At 35.7% G+C, this 27,457-nt stretch overlaps 2 protein-coding genes across 2 annotated transcripts; both read left to right on the top strand.

The window, feature by feature from the left end:
- Positions 1-6,108: 6,108 nt before the first annotated feature.
- LOC103447898 (exosome complex component RRP41-like) lies at positions 6,109-9,857 on the top strand. The gene is made up of 7 exons (XM_008387106.4): positions 6,109-6,352; positions 6,864-6,942; positions 7,133-7,235; positions 7,329-7,449; positions 8,106-8,194; positions 9,016-9,165; positions 9,579-9,857. The coding sequence occupies exons 1-7, from the start codon at positions 6,211-6,213 to the stop codon at positions 9,669-9,671; spliced, it is 777 nt and encodes a 258-aa protein (XP_008385328.2). The 5' UTR covers positions 6,109-6,210; the 3' UTR covers positions 9,672-9,857.
- Positions 9,858-18,806: 8,949 nt separating this feature from the next.
- On the top strand, positions 18,807-23,468 carry LOC103447897 (protein CNGC15b). Its single transcript, XM_008387105.4, has 8 exons — positions 18,807-19,299; positions 19,944-20,034; positions 20,249-20,792; positions 20,880-21,092; positions 21,595-21,881; positions 22,117-22,228; positions 22,334-22,570; positions 22,677-23,468. The coding sequence occupies exons 2-8, from the start codon at positions 20,006-20,008 to the stop codon at positions 23,337-23,339; spliced, it is 2,085 nt and encodes a 694-aa protein (XP_008385327.2). The 5' UTR covers positions 18,807-19,299; positions 19,944-20,005; the 3' UTR covers positions 23,340-23,468.
- The last annotated feature ends 3,989 nt before the right edge of the window (positions 23,469-27,457 follow it).

Here is a 27,457-nt window from a genome sequence, read left to right as displayed (position 1 = left end):
GTTGAGGCTACTGCAGCACCAACCAATCAAGGATCAGAAGTTCTGAAATTCCTTCAAAGGGTTATTATTCCATGGTTTATAATCCCGTGAGTTATACTTAGTGATGGGGGAAAACATTTTATTAATAAACAGTTTGTTGCGTTGCTTGCAAAATATGGGATATCTCATCGTGTTGCCACTCCTTATCATCCACAAACATCAGGGCAGGTTGAAGTTTCAAAAAGGGAAATAAAGCATATTTTAGAGAAAACAGTTGGGTCTACTCGTAAAGACTAGAGTTTGAAATTAAATTATGCACTTTGGGCCTACAAATCAGCATTTAAAACATCGATTGGGATGTCCCTGTTTCGGTTCATGTATGGCAAGGCCTGTCATTTACCTATGGAGCTAGAGCATAAAGCGTTTTGGGCTATTAAGGAGTTGAATTTTGCTTATGATTCAGCATGGGAAAAACATAAGCTGTAGCTCAATGAGCTTGAGGAAATTCGTATTGAGGCTTATGAAAATGCATGCATATACAAAGACAAAACAAAAGCATTCCATGACAAACAAATTCTCGGAAAAGATTTCCAACCAGAGCAGAAAGTGTTGTTATTCAGTTCCATATTAAAGTGTTGTTTTTATTGTCCTAGTTTATTTCGTTTATCTATGTTAGTTGTTGTACGTTTTATTTTAGGATTTATTATTTTTGTTCTTTTTCGTTTATTTCATTTTCCACACCTTGAGGACAAAATGTGAAATAAGTTTGGGGGTGGGAAAGTAAAATTTTAGGATTTTAATTTTTGGGTCAAGTTAAAACAAAATTTTCATTCTTTTTAAGTTAATATCCATAGATTATTTAAACGTTAGAAAAAAAAGGACATGGTGAATGTTAATCCCATAGTAGAGTCTTTTCTATTTATCGTTGCTTAGACACTAATTCATGAGTTATACTTTGAAACCTTGCACATTCACATCAACATGGCTTGCAGGGAGTGAGATTGAAACACTTATTTTTAGTCTAAGTGTATTTTAATTTATTTTCTTAGCTAAGTAAAGTTAGCTATTGTTATGAATAAAGTAATAATTGTTCCACCCGAGGCTTTACCTAGTAACCAGGCCAGTCCTGCCTAATCAGGAGTGATTCTCTCGTCAAACGATAGAGTCTTAGCATGGGGCAGGATGGTTAGTTGGTTTCGTAGCCTTTTCAACTCGAGTTAATAAGCCCTTAGGGGTGTTCTACACCTAGTGCCCTAAAACCTTTGTGGTTTGGGAGTCATTGACCTAAAGCTCGTTACATAGGTTGGAGAGAAAGCTACAGGGAATTGACATTGCACGACCACTACTATTACTGAAAAAGAAAAAAAATAAAAAAAGAAGAAGAAGAAGAAGAAGAAAAGATGAAGAAAAAAAATAGAAAAATCGAAAATAAGAAGAAAAAAAATATATATAACAGTTATATTTAAATAAAGTATGTAAGAAATAAATGGACAAGGAGTAAGGGTTTTAGTCGAGTCTCCTTAGCTATGTTGGTTCACTTTACACCAAAGGAAGTTTGTGAATTCTTTTCCAATCACTTCTAAATGGCTTAGACTTTATAGTGGGATTAGCTGAAACTTTTGAAAATATATTCTGATTTTTAACATTTTCTATGTATTGCAACTTGAAGGTGAAATTTTTTGTCATTTAGTTTTAGTTAAGTTTCTAGTTTGTTAGCTTTTATTTTTGTTTTCTAGTTTTATTTTGCTTGAGGACAAGAAAAAAGCTAAGTTTGCGGGTATTTTGATGAGTCAATATTATATTATATATTTTACCCTATTCTTAGTATAATTTGGTAATTATTTTGGTAGAATTTTGATACTTTGCTTTATATTTTCAATGTAGGATATTCGACTTCATCTAGAGCAAAATATGACCAAACAGACGAATTTTGGAGCGATCCAAATTGGAGGATGTTCGTGTGTCTCTTGGCGTATTCATTTTAATTTGGGATTTTTTCTACCAAGCGGTTATTTTTTGACGATTTATTAGAGGAGCGGTGTGCGTTCTTGGAAAGTGATGTTTTGAGGCTTAAACTGCATTTTTGGAGCCCAAGATGACCTTAGATGGGTTTATGGCCTTCTAGAGAAGTGTTCAAAATAGCCCAAGCTTTAAATCCAACTATTTGGGCCAGTTTTGGAGCTGAATTGGGTCCAAAACGTGGTTGTTTAGATTTTTGGGCAAATTTACCAAGTTAATTTTAAGATTATGTTTCCTATTTTATTTTAATTTATTAGGTTTCCTAGTCTTATTCTAAGAACTTTACTAGGAGGATTTTAATTAGAGTAGTATAAATAAGCCTTTTTGGCCGCCCCTAGGGTTCTCTTTTATGCAATTTTTGGAGAGAATATTTTGGGCAAAGCTTAGAGATTTCAAGACTTATACTTTCAAGGTTTTTTCATTCTTTTTCTATTTTTAATAAAGACTTTGTGATTTTTATTATCAATATGCGTAACTAATTCTCTTTGCTAGGGTGAGGCCATGATCCTTAGCAAGAAAATGTAGTCTCTTTTTAATTTTCTTATGAATTTATGCATGCAAGTTTTGGATTGTTAATTACTGGTTTAAACTATCTATTTGTCTTAGTGATTCACGACCATTAGGATATTTAGAAAAGTAATTTGATGCAATTTTGGTGGAGGGTTGCCCCTAAAATTGACTAAGGCTTCTTGTGGTTAACATGTGTAACTATTTAGGATGGACGACACGTCTTAAGAGTTATATGATTTTTTTAAAAGGTTTTCACAAAACTTAATGAGTCTTGCATGTTCACATCCGATATGGATGCCATGGACATGTTGCATGTTAAATATACGTTCTATGTTGGAGGTTCCAAATAGGATATATTTTAGAAAAACCTAACCTTCAAAATATGCATGTGTAATTCGTAAGAAATTAGAATAATTACGTAGGATTGTTAGGAGGACGGCAGAACCCTAGTGCTTTTCTAAATTTGTTTCTCAAAACCTTTTCTCTTTGATTTGTTTCCTTTTTAATTGGTTATTAGTTGTTTTTCCTAAATTACTTTTATTAAAATTCATTTTTAATTACTTTTAAATTCAAAATCAACATTTTCCAATTTTTATTTTCAGATAATTAACTAGGATTAGGGTTTTTCATTCATTGTTTTAAACAATCCCAGCAGAAAACGACATTGTTTGCGCCGTTTATACTGCAACTACCATGTTCTCTTGCAAGGATTTTGTGTGATTTTAACCTCTTTGCGAAGGTACCTAAAAATCCTATCATAAAATATGACGGAGATTGTAGACAATGACGATGTGACTAGTTGGGTATGTGAAAGTCTTTCTGCAAACCCGACAAGATTTTGTTATATGTCACAACATATCCTCTAAATGAACTTAAAGATGAACACCCAACATTCAGTTCCCCATCACCAACAGTGGCAATTCAAGAGAATGATGACATTTTAGGTGATGAATAACCAAGTCAAGTTCTTCAAGACAATGCCTAGATTAGTGAGACTTCAATAGATATGAGTTTTGAGTTAGACATATTCTCGGTTTTGGTGTTTCTTCAAGGTATTGTGTGTGCATTTTAAAAAAAAAAATTCACATGGTTGACAACTATGCAAGTATCTTCCATTAATCACTATGCATTGCAAGTACATGAGACAAACTTATATCATATAGTTGACCTAAATGCCAAGACATGCACATGTAGAAGGTTTGATGTCGACCAACTTCCATGTGTCCATGCAACTGCTGCATGTTGAATTCACAACACATTAGTGTACAATATGTGCTCCAAATTCTACACAGCCAATGTAGTTGTGCTAGCGTATGCAAAGCCAGTTTGGCCGGTTGGAAACAAGAGTGAATTGAGTGTGCCAGAAGAGGTGCAGAATAAAGTTGTGTTACCTCCAGTTAGACAAGTTGTATCTGGAAGACGCAAGACAAACAGAATCCCATCTCAAGGGGAGGAAAGGATAGTGAAAAAGTGTAGTCACTGTGGTGGGACATGCCACAATCGCCAAACTTGCAAGAATCCAATTAGACTCCATTCCAGCGCATGATGTGAATGTTTTTCTTCGGAATTTATTACATTATTGGCTTTTATATTATTCGGGATTTATTACATTATTGGCTTTTATATTTTCAATCACCAGTTTAGCAGAAAAACCTCACACAGATTTTAGCTTAAAAGAGTTTTTGCTCCTTTATTTTTAGATTCAAATTTTGCTTCGAAGATTCAGTTTTTGATTAATTTTTATGTTTAGTTTACTGGGTTATCTTCAATTTTCACATTCTCTAATTACACTTGAATATCTATATCTACCCCATATATATATATATATTGATTAAAAAAAAAGTGTAAGAAATGGAGGGGTTCGAGAGTAGGGGTATTCAGTAGTATTTAAGAGGCTACCTCTTTTATGCTTCAAGATCTCAACTAATTGTTGTTTTTTCATGGTTAAGAGCAATGGGGAATTTTTTGTCATTAAGGGTATATTAGTACTTTTACATTAAGTTTTGGTTAGAATTATCATAAAATTAAAATGATGGCTATAATTCTATATGGGGTCTAAAATATGGTTACTTTTCCAAATTTCCCGTCAAATAATGGTGAGCAACTATCCATGGACCGACCATTAAGTACAAATTCCTTATCCTCTTCCAAATTAAATATAGCAATATAGAAATCATGATACAATGATAGCCCAACCATATTCTTCTCCGATTCAGTAGCAGGATCATCACCGTCGGCCATGCCGTTGTGGATCCATTAGATTCCACCGCTGACACCACTGTAGCTTAGTAACTAAAATTCCCCTTTTTGTTTTTTCGAAAATACCTATTTCCTATGCTTCAGCGCATACTAAATTTTGACGACCTAAGACCATCTCTAACCGAAAGGGCTAAACATGGCCCAATCCATAATTATAGCCCTATAAAAAATTATTTTTAAATGAACAGTGATAGGCTATATTCATATAATGTTTCCAACCAAAGGAGCTAAACATAACCTTCTCGATAATTTACTATTTTAAATTTTTGGGAGTAGCCTCTTCATAAATGAGGGTAAGGCTAGCTGACATTCACCCTCCCATACCCTGCGTAAAGCGGGAGCCTTGTGCACTGGGTACGACCGAACTTTATATTTTAAATTTATTGGTTCATTTAATTAAACTACCTTTGGATGCTTTCAAATCTAATTGTTGAGTTTGAATTAATTATTGCAACTAAGGAGCTGAACACCATAAAAGGCCTAAGAGGATGGCTACATTTTGCTAGCTTGCCTTTTGGACTTTTAGCCCTCTTCATTGGAGATTTCTTAATGAGTCCCCAAGTTCACACACACACTCTCACCCAAGAAGGTGAAATAAACGCACTCTTTGGTACCAATTAATGAGAGTTAGATATGAATGTGTGGCTGAAGAGAGTGAATGGATGACTTGCAATAGGCTATTATATTGCAAAATAATTCAAAACTGAGAAGTCGGCAGTCGTGTGTACAAAATGGGCAATGTGCGAATAATATTTTTGAATAGAAAAACACATAACCATCCATCAGCCAACCCCAACTGCTTGAAAAAAATAGTGGCGACTGGACTGGTTGCGATTGATGTTAGACTTTGCGTTTAGGCGAATGGGCAGCCGTTTGAGAATATGGGGTTGCTTTGATTACATCACTGCTTTTCTGTTTTTTTGGGAGGGGGTTGGGTGAGAAGTGCATTTTTGCTCACTACACTCAAGTAAGAGTAATGTTCGCCACTCTATTTATTCTGTTTGAATGAGTTTAAATTTTGAGATTTGTGTCTATTCACTACACTGATGTCAAAATTTAAACTCATCTAACGGTTATAGATATAGTGATGACAGTGAAATTACCATCACTTGAGGGTGGTAAGCAAAAATATTGCCATAAAGAGAGTTGTGGGTGGCATCACTCGTGGGTGGGCCTGGCTGCGAACTTGATGACCTGTTCTACCCTAAACCCTGAACCTAAAGCCTACGTCAGGTGCCTTGGGTGGCCCGGAAGAAAAACCGCAGGTTTAGTTGCATATTCAATTCCTCTAATAGGCCTTCAATAAAAGCCCAAAAGAGTAATAAGCACGGGCAAAGTCCGACCCACCCACTGACGCACCAACCACAGAGAGCAAAACGTACCGTTTAAAGGTGGAGAAGGACAAACGAAAAGGCTCGAAGTAGCAGCACACAGTAACACGAGATGGCCGGGAAAGGAGGAGCAACCCCGAGCACTTACGCGCCGTCTCCGACGACCCAGAAGGCCAAATCCCTAATTTTCGGAAACGACGACGTTGATTGGGTCCGTTCCGACGGCCGTGAATTCCACCAATGCCGACCTGCCTGTAAGCCTTCTATTACTTCCCCTTATTTTGTTTTCACATAAATTTAATTCCTTTACTCGTTTATTTTTATTTTTGTGGATGATTTTCATGGATTTTCTGTTGTGGGTTGTTGTTATTTTATTGCTTTTGCATGTCCAAATATGGAGTTATTGAATTGGTTAATCAGCTTAAGAGGGATTTTACTTTTTAATGAATGTGGTTTAGTTTGGTCTAACTTGGATAATCAATCTGTACAGCGTCGTCCTTCTTTCGATATACTGCTCGATGCTGTTGGGATTTTGTTGCTCTGTTGTATTGATTGGTTGTGTTATTCATTCGTGTTAATCCATTTTCGGGGTTCAAAATACTCTTCTGTTGGGGAGGTACAAATGTATGAATTTGATGTAATGTGGGATAGATGCGTGTTTGATTTGCTGAACCTACGACAAGCGCATGTGTAGTCTGCCCGAGTCATGTGGATTAGGATAGAAACAGAATAGGACTCCTCTAACAGGTTGTTGGTAATTTACAGTTTTCAAGACTGGTGCTGTAAATTGTGCTTCAGGATCAGCTTATGCAGAGTTTGGAAATACCAAGGTCATTGTTTCTGTGTGAGTGTATCTGATTTATAAATTCATATTCTCGCTGGCTTTTAGCTCTACTAATTACATTTCTATCATAAGTTCACTGTTTTTACTTCTTTTTTTTTTTTCATGAGAGTAAGTGCAACACCATATGATTTAAAATGCAAAGAGAGACGATGAACCATGCGTGATATTTCATTTGTCTTGGTTGGTTTAGATTTGGGCCAAGAGAGAGTAAGAAGGCAATGATGTACAGTGATATAGGACGCTTAAATTGCGATGTCAGCTATACAACTTTTGCTACCCCAGTTCGTGGACAGGTAAATAAGTTTGTGTTAATGTATCTTCTAATCCTCTTTTTAACCACTCTTTTTTAAACCACTTTACTAATATTTGAACTCCTGATTTTCTAGGGGTTGGACCACAAAGAATTTTCTTCAATGCTTCATAAAGCTTTAGAGGGTGCAATAATATTGGAAACTTTCCCCAAGACTACTGTGGATGTTTTTGCATTGGTGTTGGAATCTGGAGGCAGTAAGTTTTCGATTGGTTTTTAACGTTTAAACTTCTGTTCTTTCTGCCATTGTATGTTTAGGTTGAGGACAAATTAATGTGTAGAAAAGGAATGAACAGAAATAACAGAGGAGAGAATTTGAAGTGGAACAAATATGATTATACTCCTGCTATGTCAATGTAGATGTTTGTGTTCAATGTTTATGTGTATGTCAATATATAACATGTAAACTTCTGAATGCGTGTACTTTTTTTTTGTTTATTTCTCCTACATAAAAGAATCTCACCATTTGAATGTAAAGGTGCTGGCCATGACTTGCGGTGTTCAGTGTCCACAGTCACTTTTCTGTTATTCCTTGGACTCAAGTTTGGCGCACTAAGGTTTTTGCTTGGGGAAAAATTATAATTGTTTGAAATTACCTCTTACTTAGCTCACGAGCTGACATGTAATTGACTGCTTGTATGAGTTTGATAATGTCATTGTGTTAATAAAGATGTATAATTGATAAGCAATTAGAATTATAGACAAGTCATTTGCGACCAGAATTGAGATATAAGAATGATTTTTATGTTGTTATATTATCGGTGCATTTCTGCCACCGATCATTTGGTTGTGTCTTCATTTGTGCCATTCAGTTCGTTGTGCATGGTTATAAGCTCTTTCATTTTGGTTGCAGGTGATTTTCCTGTAATCATATCATGTGCTAGCCTTGCCCTAGCAGATGCCGGGATAATGATGTATGACCTTGTTGCTTCGGTTTCTGTGGTATGCACCTAGCCTATAAATGGGGCCTTCTATACTTTTTCTTCATAATCAAGTTTAGATCAAATATTTTGTTACTGAATCTCTTACCTTGCTCAACATTTGTTTTTCTTGTTATTTTCATTTACTATTGTGCAATCATCATATTTATGCACAAATTGCCCGGTACAGAATATGCAAGAATTGAGACCTGTAAAACTTGAGCACGTGGCACAGTACTGAGCACAAAATTCGATCCCTGATGATCACTTTGTATTTATTCTATTCTTATGGCTAGTCCACTAAATAGCAAGATTACTGCTAAGTTTTCTCCTTTTGTTTATATTCATATAGTACAGTACTGTAAGTATTTATTTTGGAGAAGAATTCTTATGATTTATATTTATGGTATTTTCTGCTTAAATATCGAGATGGCATTTCTTGTGTGTGCATGTACACATGTTTCTGAATATATGAATCTGTCACTTTGGTAGATATCTAACATACTAAATTGCTGGCGAGTATATACCATGGCTTTATTAAACATTAATTTCTTGGTTTCTTGGAAGATGTTTTCTTCTTTCTGGTACTAGATGGTTTGAAGTCTGCTAAACTGACTCTTACACTCATGCGTGTAAGAAAAATAATTTGCCACTAAAATGTTTATGGCACAGAGGCTGTAAATAGTATGCTGTGCTATCAGCTGTCATGTAGCACAAATTTATGGAAGTTCATAGGTTTGTCTTTAGATTTACTAATGAAGTGCGTTGTAGTGACGTCCATATCAAAGTTGTTTCCGTCCACTTCGATTTTCGTCACTTATGGTTTTTCTGTTTTTGGTTCAGTCTTGTCTCGGAAAGAACCTTGTTATCGATCCTATTTTGGAGGAGGAAAGCTACCAAGATGGAAGCTTAATGCTGACTTGTATACCTTCTCGCTACGAGGTCACTCAACTAACTATTACTGGGGAATGGTCAACCCCAAAAGTTAATGAGGTACGACAGATAGCTGATTTATTCTTTGTTGTATTGTATCATATGTTGTTTGATCAAAGAACTTCTGATCGTTATTTCTAGCTGGGAGAATGGTAAAAAATAGCATTAAGCATGCATGCAAGTTCATCTTTAAGATCTTGTTTGGTTGGCTGTTGCATGCTACATGTCAGTTTCAATACTTTTAGTTGATAAAACTCTTTCATTTAAAGTCAACGAGGTGGTTATAATGTCAAAGTATGTTTTCTAGGTCGATTTCACACAACTTCTTGACACTTGATTCACTAATATTTTCGGAATACACTAAAATCCGTAGGAAGGTCATTTCAATAGGCCAATCTGAGGGGTAACATATATCTGCTACGGTTTGACAAAGATGGATGCGGCTACAATACTAACATAGTTTTTGCAAGTAGGGAATGCAAATATGCCTGGATGCCTGCGCAAAGCTTGTGGTGATCATGAGGGCATGCTTGAAAGGGACTAATTCGGCCTTGGAAGAAACATGAGGGCATGCGTGGAAGGTTGTAACCGATAATTCTACCTTGGAAGAATGGAGGCTTGCAACTTTGCAAGGACTTGATTCTCTATCTTGGAAGAGTTGGATAATTTTTTGTCGATTTTCTATCATTAGTTTTTCTTGTAAGTTGTAAGCAAAATTGTTGAGTAATCCTAAATTTGACCCTTATTATGTATCTTTTCTCCCTTTTTTCTCCAAACATGTCTTAAATTCTTGACGTCGAAAAAAATGTCATCAGGCACTCTCTCTTTCAGTAGGGAGAATTGGAAGGCATGTCTAACAACTTCCTCTTTATGTTGGGCTAACTAGAGGCATTACAAAATTGTTGTGCAATTGATCGATCAGATACTGGTTTTGTAATTGATCGATCAGATACGTAATTGATCGATCAGTATCTGATCGATCAATTGCTTCCTCATTGGAATTTAAATCAACAAAAAACTTTAGCTTGCACATATTGTTACAATATTGTACAAAACCAATGACCCAATCCAATAATTTGGTATAATTATTGTGCAACAACTGAAAAAAAATGAAGATTTTGTGGTTGAAAATTAAGTGCCAGCAGGAGAGATTTTTTCAATTGCTGGATATACAAGCGATACTCTACATGTTATAATATAATAAAGGAATGATATGTTTTTTCGTGATCCTACTCTTATTCTATGACATGTGAAGTAACGATGTGAAATATCCGCTTTAACACTAAACACTTTAAACAAATTCTCAAGCAAAAAGATAAACGATTAACCGTGCATGTTTTATGTTATATTGGTTCTTCAGTTCCAGTGGGTCGGGCACACGTGTGCGGTGGAGACTCCTGTCCTTTGGGGTCCATAGCTGTTCAGTTCCAGTCTGTTCACTAACGAATGGGCATTCCAACATGAAGGACATGTACACCCAATGAGTTGTTATGATTGATTAAGGCTAGCACAAGGCTTGTTTACAGTCACCGTCAGAATATTCTCTTAGTCATTCGATGATCAAAAAATATATGATCACTAATTTGGGGGTTTGAATCAAGAGCGCCAAATAAATAGATATGCTTTTAATGTTTTATTTTCAATTTTTTTATATTATAAGAGAGAATCAAGCTACTAGTATTTTGATTTGTGCAATGAATAGATTATTGCTTATCAATCCATAAATAATGTCAATGTGTCTTTCTTTTATGTTATAAGAGAGAATCAAGCTCGATATCTCTTTTAACAAAACGGACAAAAGTAGAAATAACTAAAATAATGATTAAGGGAAATTATGATATTAGTATGGTAGTTCCTCTACAAGGATAGGATAACCTTCTGAATTGGATAAGCAACCATTCTAATATGGATGTAGCTCTGTCACTTAGTACTACGATTTAGTAGTATTTCTCTTCACTTATACGTGAGAAGCTTTATGTTTAATTCTCGCTAAAGACGAATTTGAACCATATTATTATGGCTAGCTCAGGCTCTAGTATGAAGCTTAGCCCACACCCTACCCTCTAAGTATAGATAATATCGTTTGTTTAAAAAAAAAAAAAAAACATGGATGTAGCTCTTGATTCAAACCTCTTAATCAAAAAGTACATTTTTATTTGAGTGAACAAATAAATGAACTGAGAAATTCAGTTTTGGTTCTTAGCCACTAATACTTTTATCATTGACACATCCATATGAAAGATGTTTTAAATGAACCTAACCGCGTTTTTGAACTGAGAAATTCGGTTTTGGTTCTTAGCCACTAATATTCATTGACTCAAACCTCATTGATTTTTAGTTAAACCTTTAAGCTAGATTTTTTTCTTTAATATTATTTTGATACAAACAATATTAGGGGATGTAAAACTTAAACCGCGATCGGGTATAATAATAAGTGTTCATAATCCCTTGAACTATTAGTGTAACATCCCACATCGTTCAGGGGAGTGGATCCTGTAAGCCTTATATGTATATTCTCATATTTACCTAGCACGAGGCATTTTGGGAGTTCACTGGCTTCGGGTTCCATCGGAACTCCGAAGTTAAGCAAGTTCGTGCAAGAGCAATCCCATGATGGGTGACTTATTGGGAAGTTCTTGTGTGAGTTCCCATAAACAAAACCGTGAGGGCGTGGTCGGGACAAAAAAACGGATAATATTGTGCTATAGTAAAATCGAGTCCGGAATGTGGTGGGAGCCCGGGCCCAATTAGTGCCTCGCATTCCTTAACGTGACTTAATTAGTTTGATAGTGCCATGCATTAAACACATCAATGTGATGGATTAACTAATCTCATCATCTATCCAAAGAAAATAAACAAATAAGAGCAAATATTAACATAACTTGCTTTATTGTAGTCTCATACTTTTTCAAATTTGTACTTACTGTACCTTCAATGTTCTTAAGATCCATAGACATATTTATTATTTATCATTGTCGATTAATACCAAAATCACGATTGGCCACATGAAATTAAATAATAAATACATCTTAATTTATTAAAAATAAAACCAAAAGCATGTTTAATTCCAATGTTGGGTGGTAAGGTGGCCTTCAACTACATGCCAGCATGTGGGAGGGGTCGAGATCTCGCTGGCTTGTCGGATTAGTCTTGATAATCTATTTTTTTTAATTAAGGAACTGATCATCATCATTAAACAAATATTTTCAACTTTTTAAATTGGCCCAAAGAGTTGTTTGAATTTATGAATGTACCCCCACCGGCAATGTATAATATACAGTCAGGGACAGGAAGACGTTGTCAAGTTCCTGATATCATCTAACCGCCTTTCCACTTACCATTGGATTTTTTTTTGTCGAAAACTTACCATTGGTTCAATAATAGTAACCTGGTCTTGCGTGTCGGGGTGGTTTGGGTACGGTTACTGTACCAAAACTCTCGTACCAATAACCATACTAAACTTTTGGTATGACGAAATTGATTATTATTATTATACCAAACTTTCGGTAAGCCAAATAATTTGATTTGTATGGTATGATAATGATAAATTACTACTTCGTTTTAGACCACTTTTTTGGACCACAATTTGATTTTTTTCCTTCAACCCAATTCAAGGCCGATTCGTTTTTTTTCACTTTTTTGGGTTCATGTACTGCTCTCCCAGTTTATATTCATAAGGGTGGAATTTTGAAGGTGGGTTTGGGGTGTTGTGGGGGATTTGGTATGTGGCTAGTGGTTGATTTAGGTGGGAGTGAGAGGCATCTGAATGGTTTCTTTTTCTAATATTGAAATATTAAATACATTATTATTTTTATATATTATATATATTTATATGTTTCGGTATAGTATGGTAATGCCGTGGTAATGATATCGAATATCAATACCCTACCAAAAAAATTTAGACCGTGCCATTACCGATTGGCACAAAATCAGTATGGTACGGTTGGCACGGTCATTTGGCAAAAAATTTCACCCCTACTAGCACATCCGCCAATTTATATTTAATTTTAAATTTAATTATCGAGTTATGTTGTGGTGATTTAAAAGTTGAAAAACGACTAAAAAATTAAAAATATTTTTAGCATTGTTCTAAGGGAACTTTTATAAAAAGAGCTTGGACTAAATTTATTTTAATAAAAAATCATGTTATAACTTTATTTAATAAAAAAGACTTAAATTTTAATGAAAAACTCTTCAATTTTAATAAAAATGACAAAAGAACTTAAATTTTAATATTTAAAAAAATTTTAAAAAAATTGGCACGCGGGACCTGCACCTCCTCACACATACTGTTTATGAAACTTACTACACTATTTATAAAACTTATTACACTGTTTATGAAACTTAACGATACTAGGTGGGAGGCGTTGGGCCAATGCTTCCTTTTTTTTATTTATTTTTATTTTTTAAATTTTCTAGTCCTTATCATTAAATAAAGTTATTAGGTGATTTTTTGTTAAAATGCAAAGTTTTGAAGCCTTTTTTTTATTAGTTTTCCTTTGTTCTCTAATCCAAATCAACTTTCATGGCCGGCATTCATGGATAGGATAAGTTTTTATGGAAGTTTTTATTTTTGGGTCATTATATAATTGAAATTTTAGAATCTTAGTTAGAAACTTGAACATAAATCGACGCAAAAGTGTCCCAACAATAAAAGAATAAGTATGTGATGATCTGTAAATTTAGACGTCCTAACCTTCATGCATGCAAACCCTTAATTAGTTAATAGCTCAATATAATTACATTAAATTCATATGAATTATGCAAATGGAGATTCGAACTTGATATAAGTGAATGGAGCATATTGCTCAAATCAATTTGCCTAAATCAGTGTCTGCCTTAAACCCTAGTTATCCACTCAGTAAGTAATAGGGGCGGTTTTCCTCAATACATACCCTTCATTTTTGGGCTTAATTGATAGAACCTGACCACTACTATTGGTAGTCCTGCAACGGCCTCTGACTGTCTGTTACTCTCATTCCATACTATAAATGGATGATGGACGTAGTGTGGGTTTAGGATTTAGATACGAGTCGGGTACGTACGTACTTGTGCCACCAACCAAACCCAAATGCAGTTCTCTTTCCCTAGAGTCAATCTTATTTTCTTAACTAGTTAAAACAAAACAAAAAATAATAATAATAATAAAAAAAATAAAGCAAAAATAATAATAAAACAAAACAAAAATAAAAATAAAGCAATACTGATTAACTGTATATAATTGATGGGATTAATATAGCCTGAAAAATTAACAAAAGTGCCAAAGTCAATTGTGGTTGGTGGTTGGACACGTAAAGATAAGAAGGACTTGCATATGATAAAAATACACTGTTATAGTGGTATTTTGTACAAATAATACAATTTGTTTTGTTTGTTATCTTTGTATGATTCGGACGAAGTGCTAATTTGACGATGTACGCATCTCATACAAATTGCTCTCGTAAAGGACACACAAAGCCATTGAAGTCTCTACCTTTTTTCCTCACAATGTGGAAATTAAGGGCGGATTCTTTGATTGATTTAGTCCAAGTTCTTCAGGTTTGGTAGGTAGCTCTCTCTAGAAAGCCGAAAGTCAAAAAGTCAATAAATGGGTCACCGTCAAGTGGGTCAAGGGGGCCATATATTCATCAACCTCAAGCTGTGTGCGAAGATTTCGAAGATCCTTCAAGTATATTCATTCATTATATATTTTACGGTCAGAAATTATTATAAATTTTTTATTTAAAATGAAATATAAACAGCATTTGACGAAAACTGATTGAATGATGTACAATGAACAGATGTGATTAGAAAATTCTCAAAATCCTCACAAAGAGAATACAAAGAAAATCCTCATTCCAACCTCAAATCTTAAATATTTCGGTGCCGTACGTAATGCCGCGTGGGCCTTGGGACAAATACATACAAGAAAATACAGATTCATAGAACACTAAGAAGTGGAGGGTTTTCCTCTTTATTGTCAAACAAGCTGGCATTTGGTACTAATACAACTCTTGGATAAAGTTGTGTTTTTTTAATGCATACATAAATGAAATTTGAAGTGCATTTCTATTTTTCTTTTTAGACTATGGTGAGACATATGTTGGGTGGTGAAGCATCAACACGTACACAAAATGGGTGTAGCGGAGATGAGGATGCTTCGTGGGATGTGTGGGCACACGAGAAAGGATAAGATTGGGAATGAGGATATCCGAGGTAAAGTAGGAGTAGCCGAAATTGTAGGAAATATGAGAGAAAATCGGCTCCGGTGATTTTAAACATGTGCAAAGAAGGCCGACTGACGCTCCGGTTCGAAGATGTGACTACGGGATAGAGGTTCAGGGCCGAAGGGGTAGAGGAAGACCTAGGACAACTTTGGAAGAGAGTCTAAGAAAAGACTTAGAGTACTTGGATCTAACGGAGGACATGACACAAAACCGAGCGCAATGGCGTTCTAGGATTCATATAGCCGACCCCACTTAGTGGGAAAAGGCTTTGTTGTTGTTGTTGTTGTAGACTATGGTGAGACATCCATGATGTTTTTCAATACTCACTTGATTTAGTTATAGAAACTTTTAGTTCATGTTTTTTCCATAGTTGAGAGCGCATTAAAATTGAACTTAAGATCTTTTTCTATAATTAGAAAATACAATGACAGTAACAATTAGATAAAAAAAAAATTTCTCCATGAATACTCTTAACTCGATTGCTTTGGATTAATTCTCGATATTGCTTCGAATTAGAGGTTCTCCACATTCATATGTTGCATCTATGTGATCTATGATCAGTAACAGTTTGATTGTATCTTTTTGAAATTGGCAACATCTATTCTTAAAGTTACAAATTATTAGACTATTGGACTCTTTGCTAGGCTAACTATCAAGTTAACTGCTATTTTATGATGTGACACTTGTTGGACTTATTTTTTACTTATACCGGCGCTAATTTTTGGCATGTGGATTCACGAATGCCATAAATACAAACAATATGAACTTTTTGTCAAAGAAAACTCTAACCTCCTAGATGTACAAATTGTTCACAAATGAATCATGTGACTCACCAATCTTGAGCTCAAGTCATTAAAAGCACCCTCGTTGATTTTCACATAACGACTTCTAAAAATACCTTTAACTTGATAGTTAGACAAACAAATAAAGGTTGTAACAACTTATAACGTTTAAGGGTTATTAATTTTGTCTTTAAAAGATGCGAATCAAATTGTTCCTAGTCTCGAACCACATGAGTTCAAAGTGTAATCTGTTCCTTTTATTGTGCAAAGCTCAACTTGTTATGTTAAATTAATGGGAAATACCCAGAAATAGAATAATTTCTTAATCTTATGATAGAAATATGACATTTTGAATATGCACACATCATGCACAACAATCGGATAGAAATATAATTTTTCCTAACCTTGAAAAGACCAAATTGTCCTCTCATATAAATGGGTTATCCAGAAATTCTAGGCCTCATTTCTCATTTTGTAGAGAGAGAAATAGAGAGGAGAGAGAGAGAGAGAAAATCTCTCTTGCCCAATTCAGTTCGAAAAACCCTAACCGGCCCACCCATCTTTTTCATCCAAGATCTCTCTCTTTAACCCACCCATCTTCTTCATCCAAGCTCTCTCTCTTTCTTTCTCTCTCTCTACATTTTGAATATGCACAAGAGCTCTCTCTCTAACCCATCCATCTTCTTCAAATTTTTACCTTTTCATTTGTAGGTTTTGTGAATTAGGTTTGCTTAATTTTGCTTTTTGATTGATGAATTTTTGGAGTTGAAGTGATTGGTTTAGTGTTTCTTGGAGGAGACCCAAATCCTTAAATTTTGATTTTTGATTTTATCATTTCTCTGATTTATATGTGGGTTTTCATTTCTTCTGTCTTATCCCTCCCTCTGCTCCCTCTCTCGATCCAAATTTACAAGCACTAAAATATGTTTTGGCTTTTGTTGCAATTAAATGAAAAAAAATGTATTAAAGGTTAGTTGCCTTTTGGAGAAGAAATAAATTTGAGGGAAAAAAGAGAAATCAGAGTGGAAAGAAGGAAGAGAGAAGGATATGGACGAAATTGTTTCATGTACTCGTTCGCTCTTTTCGCATTAAGCTCGCTCATACACTGTATGTACACGACATGCACATGTTATGCTCACAGATCTGAGCTCAACCAAAAAACCCATAGCTCACAGCTCTCTCTTTGAAAAAAAAATGATGCAATTAGATAAATAACCCTAAACTTTATATGAAGAACCGAAGATTCATTAATTTGAATTTGGTATCAAATTTGATTGGGTTCAAATATTTCAATGATTTGAAAATTGTAGCTTGCATGGGCACGAAAGAACCCAACTGAATCAAAAGAAATTGTTTCACGAACTCGTTTGTTTTTTTCGTATTTGCATGGCCTACGCTTGAATCAAAGGAAAAAGTAGTAAACTATGTTAATGTGAAGAGTATCAAAGATGTAAATACGCACCATATACAATATATGCACACCACATGCACATAATATGTACAATGCATCCACATGATAAGCATAGAACGGGAGAAACTTTAACGGCAACATATTGGTGTAGTGGATACAAGTAAAACATAATTGTTACGTATATAAGGTTACATTGACAATTTGAAAAGTCTTGTTACATATATCAACCACCGCTTAACCGTGCACGTGGAAACCATGATGCTCATTGTCGTTATTTCATGGACACGCATGACCCATAACGTCCTCTAAATGTTTTCTTAATTTTGTTGTTCACCAAGGCCAACTAGGTTGTGGTCATACTTGCTAAATTTCAGGGTACAACATATGTGCATCATAACTAGTGAACATTCCCGCTTCTCATATTAAGATGTAGCCATGCACAACACATGCACATTACAAAAAAAATTTCACAAAGTTCTGTAATTGAACACTTGAACCAGAAATCGTTCCATCTCAGTTTTGTAGCACGTCAAAACTTGAAATTTATTCCACAACCCATACGCCCTAACATGAAATACAAACCCTAGTTTAACTTCTAAGTATTAATTCATCTTACAAACAACTCATTTATTCCATAAATCATTGATGAAGGAACTTGGAACTAAACACCCTACTTTGCTATGTCTGCCAAAGCTTTAGTCACCGGAAAAAAAAGGATCTTTCCGGCCAAAATAGAAAATATGGTGCAAAACTCAGCTCACTCTTCTCACCTTTCTTTCGCATCCATTTGCTCGAAATCAGAGGTATGAGGTCAACCTAAAACCCAACTCTCTCCTCGCTTCTCTTTGGACTTCCCTCTCTTCGAAATCGAAGCTCAAAAATCTGAGCTCAACTTAGAAACTCATAACTCACAGAGCTCTTCGACATCCTCTCTTCCAAATGAGAACAATGATGCAATGGGCTGATGATTTGTAGTATTTATATGTGGGTATTCTACTAATTTCAGTTTTGTGCATAGTGTGCATGACTTGTGCATGGCCGATTTGTCCTATTTCTATCACAAGATTAAGAAATTATCTTTTTAAAGTATTTCCCTATATTAATTTGGATCATGCAATTGTATATTTACAATCTCATATAAATAATTCAGATTAAGAGTTTTTAATAACGTATTCAACGGTCTAAGAGTAAATACTCCCCTCAATCCCAACTTAAAAACCACGCTACAGGACACAGATAGAACACGTGTCAAGATTCCAAAAGCATGCATATCTAGCGTAGTCAACCCCTCCCGGGATCTTTACAAAGAAACGAGTAATAATATAGTAAAAATACAGCAACTCTGACCATTAGATTAAAAACAAAATTGCATAAACAAGGCAACGGAAGCATCTTCCTGTCTTTTCTCAACCTTCTCTTGATCTCTGGCTGTCTTGTATCCATTGGCAATGGAAAAGATATATAACTACTAACCCTATTTTTATATTTTGGAATCCAATACGCTAATGAAAATTAAAATAATTATTTCTTTGCTTAAGTAGTTTAATACTTCAGTCATTTTCTCAAAATTCCAAAGGTATTCTGGACGGGAAGAACAACGATGGGGCTCTTCAAGTCTAAAAACTCAGCACCTATATTTTAGATTTTCCATTTTTGAGCTAATTTCTTATTATTTTCTTTGCCCAAAATTTTTTTTGGAGTAATACCAATTGGGTTTTGAGCTGAAATCGGTAAGAAGCCTGAAAGAGTGATTTCATAGTTTATTGAAGCTTGGCCATGGAAGACAGAAAAACTTGTAAGTTTCTCTCTCTCTCTCTTTCTCTCTCTCTCTCTCTCTCTCTCTCTCTCTCTCTCTCAAGATTCTTGTGAGTTTTAGTTTTGCATAATATTTTAGTAAAACCCATTTGCCAGATTCCCAGAATGCTGAACCTGTTGCATTTATTTATTTAATCTTGATTTGAATATTGATAGAGTGTTGAGTTTTCAACTGTATTTACTTGTTTTAATTTATTTTGGTTTAATATTTCTATTTAGTTTTTGCAAGTTCAGGTTGCTCTACAATTCTGACACATTCAATTGCTTCAACACAATATATTTATAAAGGAATTTTAGGAGGCCTAATTATTTTTATTTTTATTAATCATAGAATAATCTTTTTTTTCCCCTCCTCAATGTGTATGCACAAAAATCTGAATGCAGTACAAGTCACATGTTTGATTTGCACTTTGGGGGTTAGAGTCTTTACAGCTTCATCTCCAAGTTGACATCTTTATTTCACATGTTTCACATGATTCCCGGTGAATGAGTATCCATGGCTGCAACATCTTCCCTGTTCTTGTGGCTTTGAGCTCATGCCGTGTCATTTTCGGTTTTTATTTCGAAGAGCCTTGATATTTGGATACAGTTGATTCATGGCCTAATATATGTTCGATTATCCAGTGTGTTTTACTACAGATCAATTCTGTTAACTGAAGACAAAGTGGTATTCTTAGAAGATTATCATGGGTTATGGTAATTCAAAATCTATAAGGTACATCTTTTTTCTGAATTCTGTTTCGGTTTCAAGCAAATATAATTTAGGTAATCTTAGTTTACGTTATCGTGTTCTAAACGATATTTTGCAATTGGATTTCTGTTTTTGTTATGAGTTTTGTAGTCTAATCATAGATCTTAGCATGATAAGCTGGCTTCTAATTTTTTTTTTTTAATTTTTTTCATTCACATATGAATTTTGAAATTTTCAGATTTCAAGATGATGTTGAACTAGCAAAGCTACCTTCAGTCAATGAGGTTGGTGTGGTCAAGCTTAAGTATAAGATTGATGGGGGAGAAGTAGCAGAGCCCTTCGAAAAGGAGGTGTCCCGGAATACTGGAAAATCGTTAAAGGCTAAAGTTCTGTCCAGAGTCTTTTCCGAGGACTATGAGAGAGTGCAGAAGAAAATATTAGATCCTCGAGGACAGACTGTTCGCCGTTGGAACAAGATTTTCTTAGTAACTTGTTTAGTTTCTTTGTTCGTGGACCCTCTATTCTTTTACTTGCCATCGGCGAGAGATGAATTCTGCATTAGTATTGGAGAACCACTTGAAGTTGTTCTAACATTTGTTCGATCAGTGGCTGATGTTTTTTACATAATCCAAATTTTTATTAACTTTCGCAAAGCTTATATTGCACCTTCCTCTCGTGTATTTGGGAGAGGAGAGCTTGTAATAGAATCTTCAAAGATCGCATTGAGATACCTACGCCTGGATTTCTGGATAGACCTCATTGCTGCGCTGCCCCTTCCTCAGGTATGTTACTTGAACACTTCGTGTACTAGCCCTATTGAGACAAATCTAATATGCACTAAATTTAGTCCTAAATTTTCGTTGTTTTAGGTCCTGATTTGGATTGTAATCCCAACCCTTAGCGGTTCGACAGTGACAAACACAAAAAACGTCCTTCGATTCATCATAATCTTTCAATACATACCAAGGCTCTTTCTTATATATCCGCTCTCATCACAAATAGTTAAGGCCACTGGTGTTGTGACAGAGACAGCTTGGGCAGGGGCTGCATATAATCTGATGCTATACATGTTGGCAAGTCATGTAAGTATAAAAAAGCTTGTTGCTTCTCTTTTCGAAACTTTGAAAAAGATAGATAGTTGTGCATCTACAGCTTGATCACAAGTAACACTTTATGGCATATAGTGAATGGGTAGACCGAGTGGCTAAGCCTAAGGATTTTCACTGAACCTTATCTTTCTCCAGCATATAGAAACACAAAAGAAGGAATAATTACAAACCTACATGGTTTTTGCAAAATGTGTTGCAGTTAAAAGTATTTCAGAAACAGATTGTTTGGTCTTAAGACTTAATTGATTTGTCGAAACCTGAAACGATCATCTGTCATTACTCTACATATAACGACCAAAATCAAAATTCCTCAATTCCTATTCTTGTATTGAATTAAACTGCCATGCTCATCTTCCTGACTGTCTAACAGACATTTGATGGTTTCTCACCTTTCTTATACATTGAACAATTAAATATGTAAGCAAAATGTAAAACTGATATGCCTTGCTGATTTTTTATTTTTCTCTGTGAAAAGGTTTTAGGAGCTTGTTGGTACCTTCTTTCAATTGAGCGGCAAGAATCTTGTTGGAGAAGTGTTTGTGGTCTTGCGAATACGTCTTGCAGATATGATTACTTTGACTGTCGTTGGGCTCAAGACCCTAACAGGAAGTCCTGGTACCAGTCGAGTAATGTCACAAATCTCTGTATTCCAGATAATTATCAGTTCGGTATTTATGGTGACGCGGTGACATATGATGTTACAACCTCGTCGTTCTTCAACAAATACTTTTACTGTCTCTGGTGGGGTCTAAGAAACCTCAGGTAAGCTGTTGTTTCTACAAATATCTGTTTATGATGTGCGTTCACTCATTTCTGATTGATAATTTAAGATTAGTAGATTACCAACTTATGTTCTTTGTAGAATTTTGAGCGACCCTTTTTTCAAATCTTCTTCACCAGATGTGTTTGCGAAGGGATTAACAATGCTTAGTGCATGAAAAGCTTTGGCTTTCTGGATTTAAACAATTTTAAGTAATTTTAGTTGAAATTTGTGCAGTTCTTTGGGACAAAATCTTTCAACAAGTACTTATGTTGGAGAGATAATGTTTGCTATAATCATCGCTACTCTTGGTCTGGTTCTCTTTGCATTGCTGATTGGTAATATGCAAGTAAGTCGTTGATCAGTGACTTCTCAATACTTGGCTTTTACTAAACAACTCATATATTTTTCGAAGTTCATATTTCTAAGTTTCGATCACCCTTTATAATTGCAGACATACCTCCAATCCACAACTGTGAGACTAGAAGAGTGGAGGATAAAGAGAACTGACACAGAACAATGGATGCGTCATAGGCAACTGCCTCCGGAGCTAAGACAGTCTGTACGGAAGTATGATCAATACAAGTGGTTGGCTACTCGAGGAGTTGATGAGGAAGCTCTTCTCAATGGCCTACCTATGGATCTTCGAAGGGACATCAAGCGGCACCTTTGCCTTGACCTTGTTCGACGAGTAAGTGATAACCTGTAACTACAAATAATTTTTTTTTATACTACTGCATAATCGTAATTGTAACCATTACGAATTTTTGTGTCTTCTTTTTTCATTTGGTGAACAGGTTCCTTTGTTCGATCAAATGGATGAAAGGATGCTGGATGCAATATGTGAGAGGCTTAAACCTGCCTTGTGCACCGAAGGCACATTTCTAGTCCGCGAAGGAGACCCTGTCAATGAAATGCTCTTCATAATTCGAGGCCACCTTGATTCTTACACCACAAATGGTGGTCGAACCGGATTTTTCAACTCATGCGGTATTGGTCCGGGTGACTTCTGTGGTGAGGAACTGCTGACATGGGCTTTGGACCCTCGTCCAAGTGTCATCCTGCCATCTTCAACGCGCACAGTCAAATCCATCTCTGAAGTAGAAGCATTTGCTCTAGTAGCAGAGGACTTGAAATTCGTAGCATCCCAGTTCAGAAGACTTCACAGCAAGCAACTTAGACACAAGTTCCGGTTCTATTCACATCAATGGAGATTATGGTCTGCATGTTTCATACAGGCAGCATGGCGTCGATGTAAGAAAAGAAGGGAAGCAGCCGAACTCAAGGCTAAAGAAAACCACACAGAAAATGAGCCTGCAAAACTTCCACCTGTGTCGGACTTGGTTACCTATGCTGCAAGGCTCGCTGCAAGCACCAGACGTGGTGCCAATAAGCATTCTGGGGTCGTTGGCTCATTGCAGAAGCCAGCGGAGCCTGATTTTTCAGTTGAGGAGGAATGAATGGAGAATCCATACAACTAGGGACTTTAAAATAGTGTGAATGGATGATCTGTGCTGTAAATTACTCTCTTAGGATATATACGATCAGATTCAGGAGTGCATTAATATAATTGTATGATTATTTGATTATTTACATTAGGTGACATTAGGTGATAGGAATGTTTGACTACTCGCGACTCTTTCAAGACCTTTTTAGTGTGAATTTTAAGGTGAGGCCAAATATTAGCACATGGTCCAACTTATATAAAAATAAGGACCAAGTTTAGCAAAGCGGTTTAGGACACTTGGCTACGGCATTGTGCCTACTTCCTTAAACCCGAGTTCAAATCCCACTTCATGTAAACTGAAAATAGTTCAGAAAATATTATCGAAAAGTTAGACAAATAATAACAGGATAAAAATATTTCAACTCGATGCATTTAAAGTCCAACGCAATGTCATCAGTCTCGGTATAAGTAAGTAAGTCCTGAACTATATACCATCATTTAAGTAGGTCACATCACTGACTCCTAGCTCTTAATTTGTCCAGCCTCCTTTCTCTTGTCCACTGTAGGTGATGTTAAGAAATCCGTCATCATCCGGATTTTCCTTATCGATTACAGGCATCAAGGTACTTGTGTGTAATAATATTGGAAGAATTAGAGTTATTAAAACAATTTGGGAACAAGATGGATGGATATCATTATGTCGATTGCAGCCTAAAAAATAAATTTGTTGAAACAGAAACAGAAAAACAAAGCCTTTTTCCATGGTCTTCTTTCCTTCCCCTCAATATGCTCCCGAATAAAATCCATAAGTTCTCTTAGAAGCGTATCACCATGGAGAAGGTATCTGCAGTCACAAACACAGGATATGCAATAAATCTGTGTGAGAACCCCTTCATCTAAAAGAAGTTGTATATCTTTTTTTGTTTCTCTTCCCTTTTTTTCGCTGACGGACTTCGTAACATATGATATACCAAAAGCATACGTGAAAAAGGGGACTACCTATTCAATTATGGGAATAAAAATCAAGAAAACTAAAAGCAAAAGATAATCGGGAACTAACTTCTTCATGTAAATGTCAGGAATGTCACTGCTTGGATCCTTCATACTCACCTGCACTGCACAGAGGCTCAAATTACAACATGGTATTACATCCACTGAATGCATAGGAGGTGTTTGAGTGCATATTTAACGCTGGGCTGAGGGAGAATGAAGGCCTAAGAACACAAAAAGCGAAGGGAGGATTGGGCTCGGACAAGTCGACAGCCCAAAAAAATTAAAAATCATTTTGGCAAAGAATAAGCAACAAACCTATGCGATAAGTGATGGGCGACAGAGGGCAGCTCATCCCCAATAAAAAGTACTTTTTAAGGGTACTGATAGGTAAATAAAGTGGTGACTCACCATGATCCAGAGGCTATCATCAAAAGGCAAGGCTTGGACATGCGGATTAAAAGGTCTATAAAAGCAACAAGGGACACCAGAGACAAAGATACTCAACCAATCAATCAAAAGACATCTCATTTTGCTCTCAAACAAGCAAGAAACCAGAAAGCTTTAGTATGCCCACACTCATCTCTTTTAGTCATAGGTCCATCTTAGAAAGCCATCTTTTGTCAAGTCTTAGAAGCTCAGCTACTTTTCCCTAGCGTTATAGTATCGAATCCCTTTTGTAAACCCGTTTTACCTTTCATTCTCTAAAGATTGCAACCCTTGTAAAACACAAAGAGAGGTGGCTGTAAGAAGTTGAACCTTTAATGACAAGGTTATTATCTTGTCCGAGTCTCTTTTGTTTATGCTTACATAAAGTAGATATGTTGTTTAATGCATATTTCTTTATGTTTTAACCAATTTGAGCTGCTTTTCAAAGTTCATTCGTGATTAATCTAGCTAAACTAATTAACCGTGCTTCTTTAGTGTTAACTGTAATAAAATAATAGTTGGAAGGGCCTTGAACTCCCTTTAACTGGACATACAATATTATGAGTAAAAGTCATTGTTTACAAGGCCAGAAAAAGAACCTTATACAGACTTAACCCATTTGTAACAATCTAGTAAGATCAAAAAGTCTAAGTAACTTGTGGTGCAAGTAATTAACCCAGTTAATAACCAAAAAAGAACAATCTATTATACAAAGATAATAGTGGCACGCTCATATCTATATTAGTTTTGTTTGTGAGCCTCAAGGCCTAACAAAGGCCCCACAAAGGCACCATTCAAACTAATAGCAAATTCATATTATAGCACACAAAGCAGCAAACCTTGCCCGACATGTAAGACCCTGGGGAGTTATGCGAGGGACAGATCTAGCCTGAACAGGAGGAAATAAACACATTTGATGCAGTGAAATTCTTACTGGTATATGATCTAGTTCACTCTTATTTAATTTCCAGGCATTTATCTCGTCTACTTCCAAGCAAGGGTCATTGTTAGGTAATAAATCAGCAACAGATCTTTCCTCGAGCTTAACCTGTTTCTTAAGCTGATCCTACTCTGTGTGTCACTGGAATGTAGGATGCAATCATAATTTATTCAGCTTAAATTCTTACCATAAACAACTTGTTTGTATTGTCATTCCAAGGATCCAACAGACCATGGGCGTTGAATAAGGCTCAAACCCTTTTATCCTACAAGCGTAAAGAGAAAGGAATAATCTTGTTCCATCGTAGCAAATACAAATTGAGATATTTAAAGGACAAGGGAATAGATAACTAACTTCCTCGTATTGGTAACCTTGCCAGGAATCTGTCATTGAATTCATGGCCAAACTCCACAATCAACTACATAAAAGGCTCAAATTACAATAGAAGTCCATTGAATATCCAGAAAGCAATGTTTTAAAAGGCGAAGGCATAGACGATGCATTTCATGGATAGCCCACTTAGGCGAAAGTCTTGAGACGTGAGGCAAAACCTTATTGGACCTAAATAATTGGGGACTGCTGTGAGTTATAAAAATACAAGGACCATTATGGGTTGTTAAAAGAAACAAAATGTGGTAGGTTATTGAAAAAAGAATAGGCAACTGCAGTGAGTTTAAAAAAAAATATACTTAGCTAAAACGATGTTGTTTTAGGCCAGAGTCTTTAGAAATACAACATAACAATTTCTTCTTCTTCTTTACGAAGACGCCACCGCATATTGCAACCCTAAACCCAGCCAACAGAGCCTTTGACTTCAATTTCAGGTTGCTAATGGATCTGGGAACACTAGTCAACTGCCTTCAGGTGTACCTCGACCACATTTAGGTGAGTTTTAGCCTACTCCCGCTGGGCAGAGGTGTTATCACTCCTGCTCTGCCTCCAAAGCCGCCTAGACTCACCTCAAGGTGCATTTTTAAAACATTGCTAAAAAGTAAACGTATATAATTCACTAAGATTCTTAATTGTAACATATCACTGCGTCTACTGAGTACTCCTTTCTCTTTTCCTCCACTATAGGTCATGTGAAGAAATCCATCTCTACCCTTATGTGCATCATCAACATTAGACTTCAAGGTCCATGTAACAGGGAAAGAAGAAGAGTTAGTAAAACTACAATTGGAATCAAGATGAGTATTGTTATGACTGAAACAAAAATGAACTACAGCCCTGCTTGTCAGTGGGAGGTTTAATGTTGTTGAAATAGACAAACATAGGATCACCTATATGAATTCTAACTTTCCCAACACAATTTTGAATAAAATTAGCAAATTTTCCATGAGGGATACCAGGACGACATAGTACATGCATGCGGTTAGACACACACAATAGGCAAGAAAAATAAAGATAACCAAAACGTGCTTGTTATCCTACAATTATGACTTGAACATATATCCAAAGCATAGATGGAAAAAAATTTGATAACAATCCCATTATTCCATTTTCCATTGCAGCAAAACAAATGACAATAATTAAAGCACTAGGCAGCTGGAAACTCACATTGTTGCTTTGTACTGATTTGAAGCAAGATATGTGTCAGGAAGCCTAGATTTAGCCGCATGCAGCCTTTTACCGCAGTCACATGCATAGGGGGTCAAATTAGATAGTGTATCTATGCACACATAATGAGTACGTAGGGTGAACGTACCAAAGGTCCACCATACCAATGGCTATTGAATAAACAGTAATTCCTGGAATCATGCATATGCGGAGAA

Source organism: Malus domestica, chromosome 11 (genome assembly GCF_042453785.1).
Source record: "Malus domestica chromosome 11, GDT2T_hap1".
NCBI lineage: Eukaryota > Viridiplantae > Streptophyta > Magnoliopsida > Rosales > Rosaceae > Malus > Malus domestica.
The sequence above is the reverse complement of the archived record's forward strand: the minus strand, read 5'-3'. Positions and strand labels throughout refer to the sequence as shown.

Bases quoted from the DNA above. Each gene is read 5' to 3' on its own strand.
- LOC103447898 (XM_008387106.4), top strand. From the start codon at position 6,211: ATGGCCGGGAAAGGAGGAGCAACCCCGAGCACTTACGCGCCGTCTCCG. The intron at 7,450-8,105 runs GTAAGTTTTCGA...TTTTGGTTGCAG, and splicing joins GGTGTTGGAATCTGGAGGCA to GTGATTTTCCTGTAATCATA. The intron at 8,195-9,015 runs GTATGCACCTAG...TTTTTGGTTCAG, and splicing joins TTGTTGCTTCGGTTTCTGTG to TCTTGTCTCGGAAAGAACCT.
- LOC103447897 (XM_008387105.4), top strand. From the start codon at position 20,006: ATGGGTTATGGTAATTCAAAATCTATAAG. The intron at 20,793-20,879 runs GTATGTTACTTG...TCGTTGTTTTAG, and splicing joins CTGCGCTGCCCCTTCCTCAG to GTCCTGATTTGGATTGTAAT. The intron at 22,571-22,676 runs GTAAGTGATAAC...TTTGGTGAACAG, and splicing joins GCCTTGACCTTGTTCGACGA to GTTCCTTTGTTCGATCAAAT.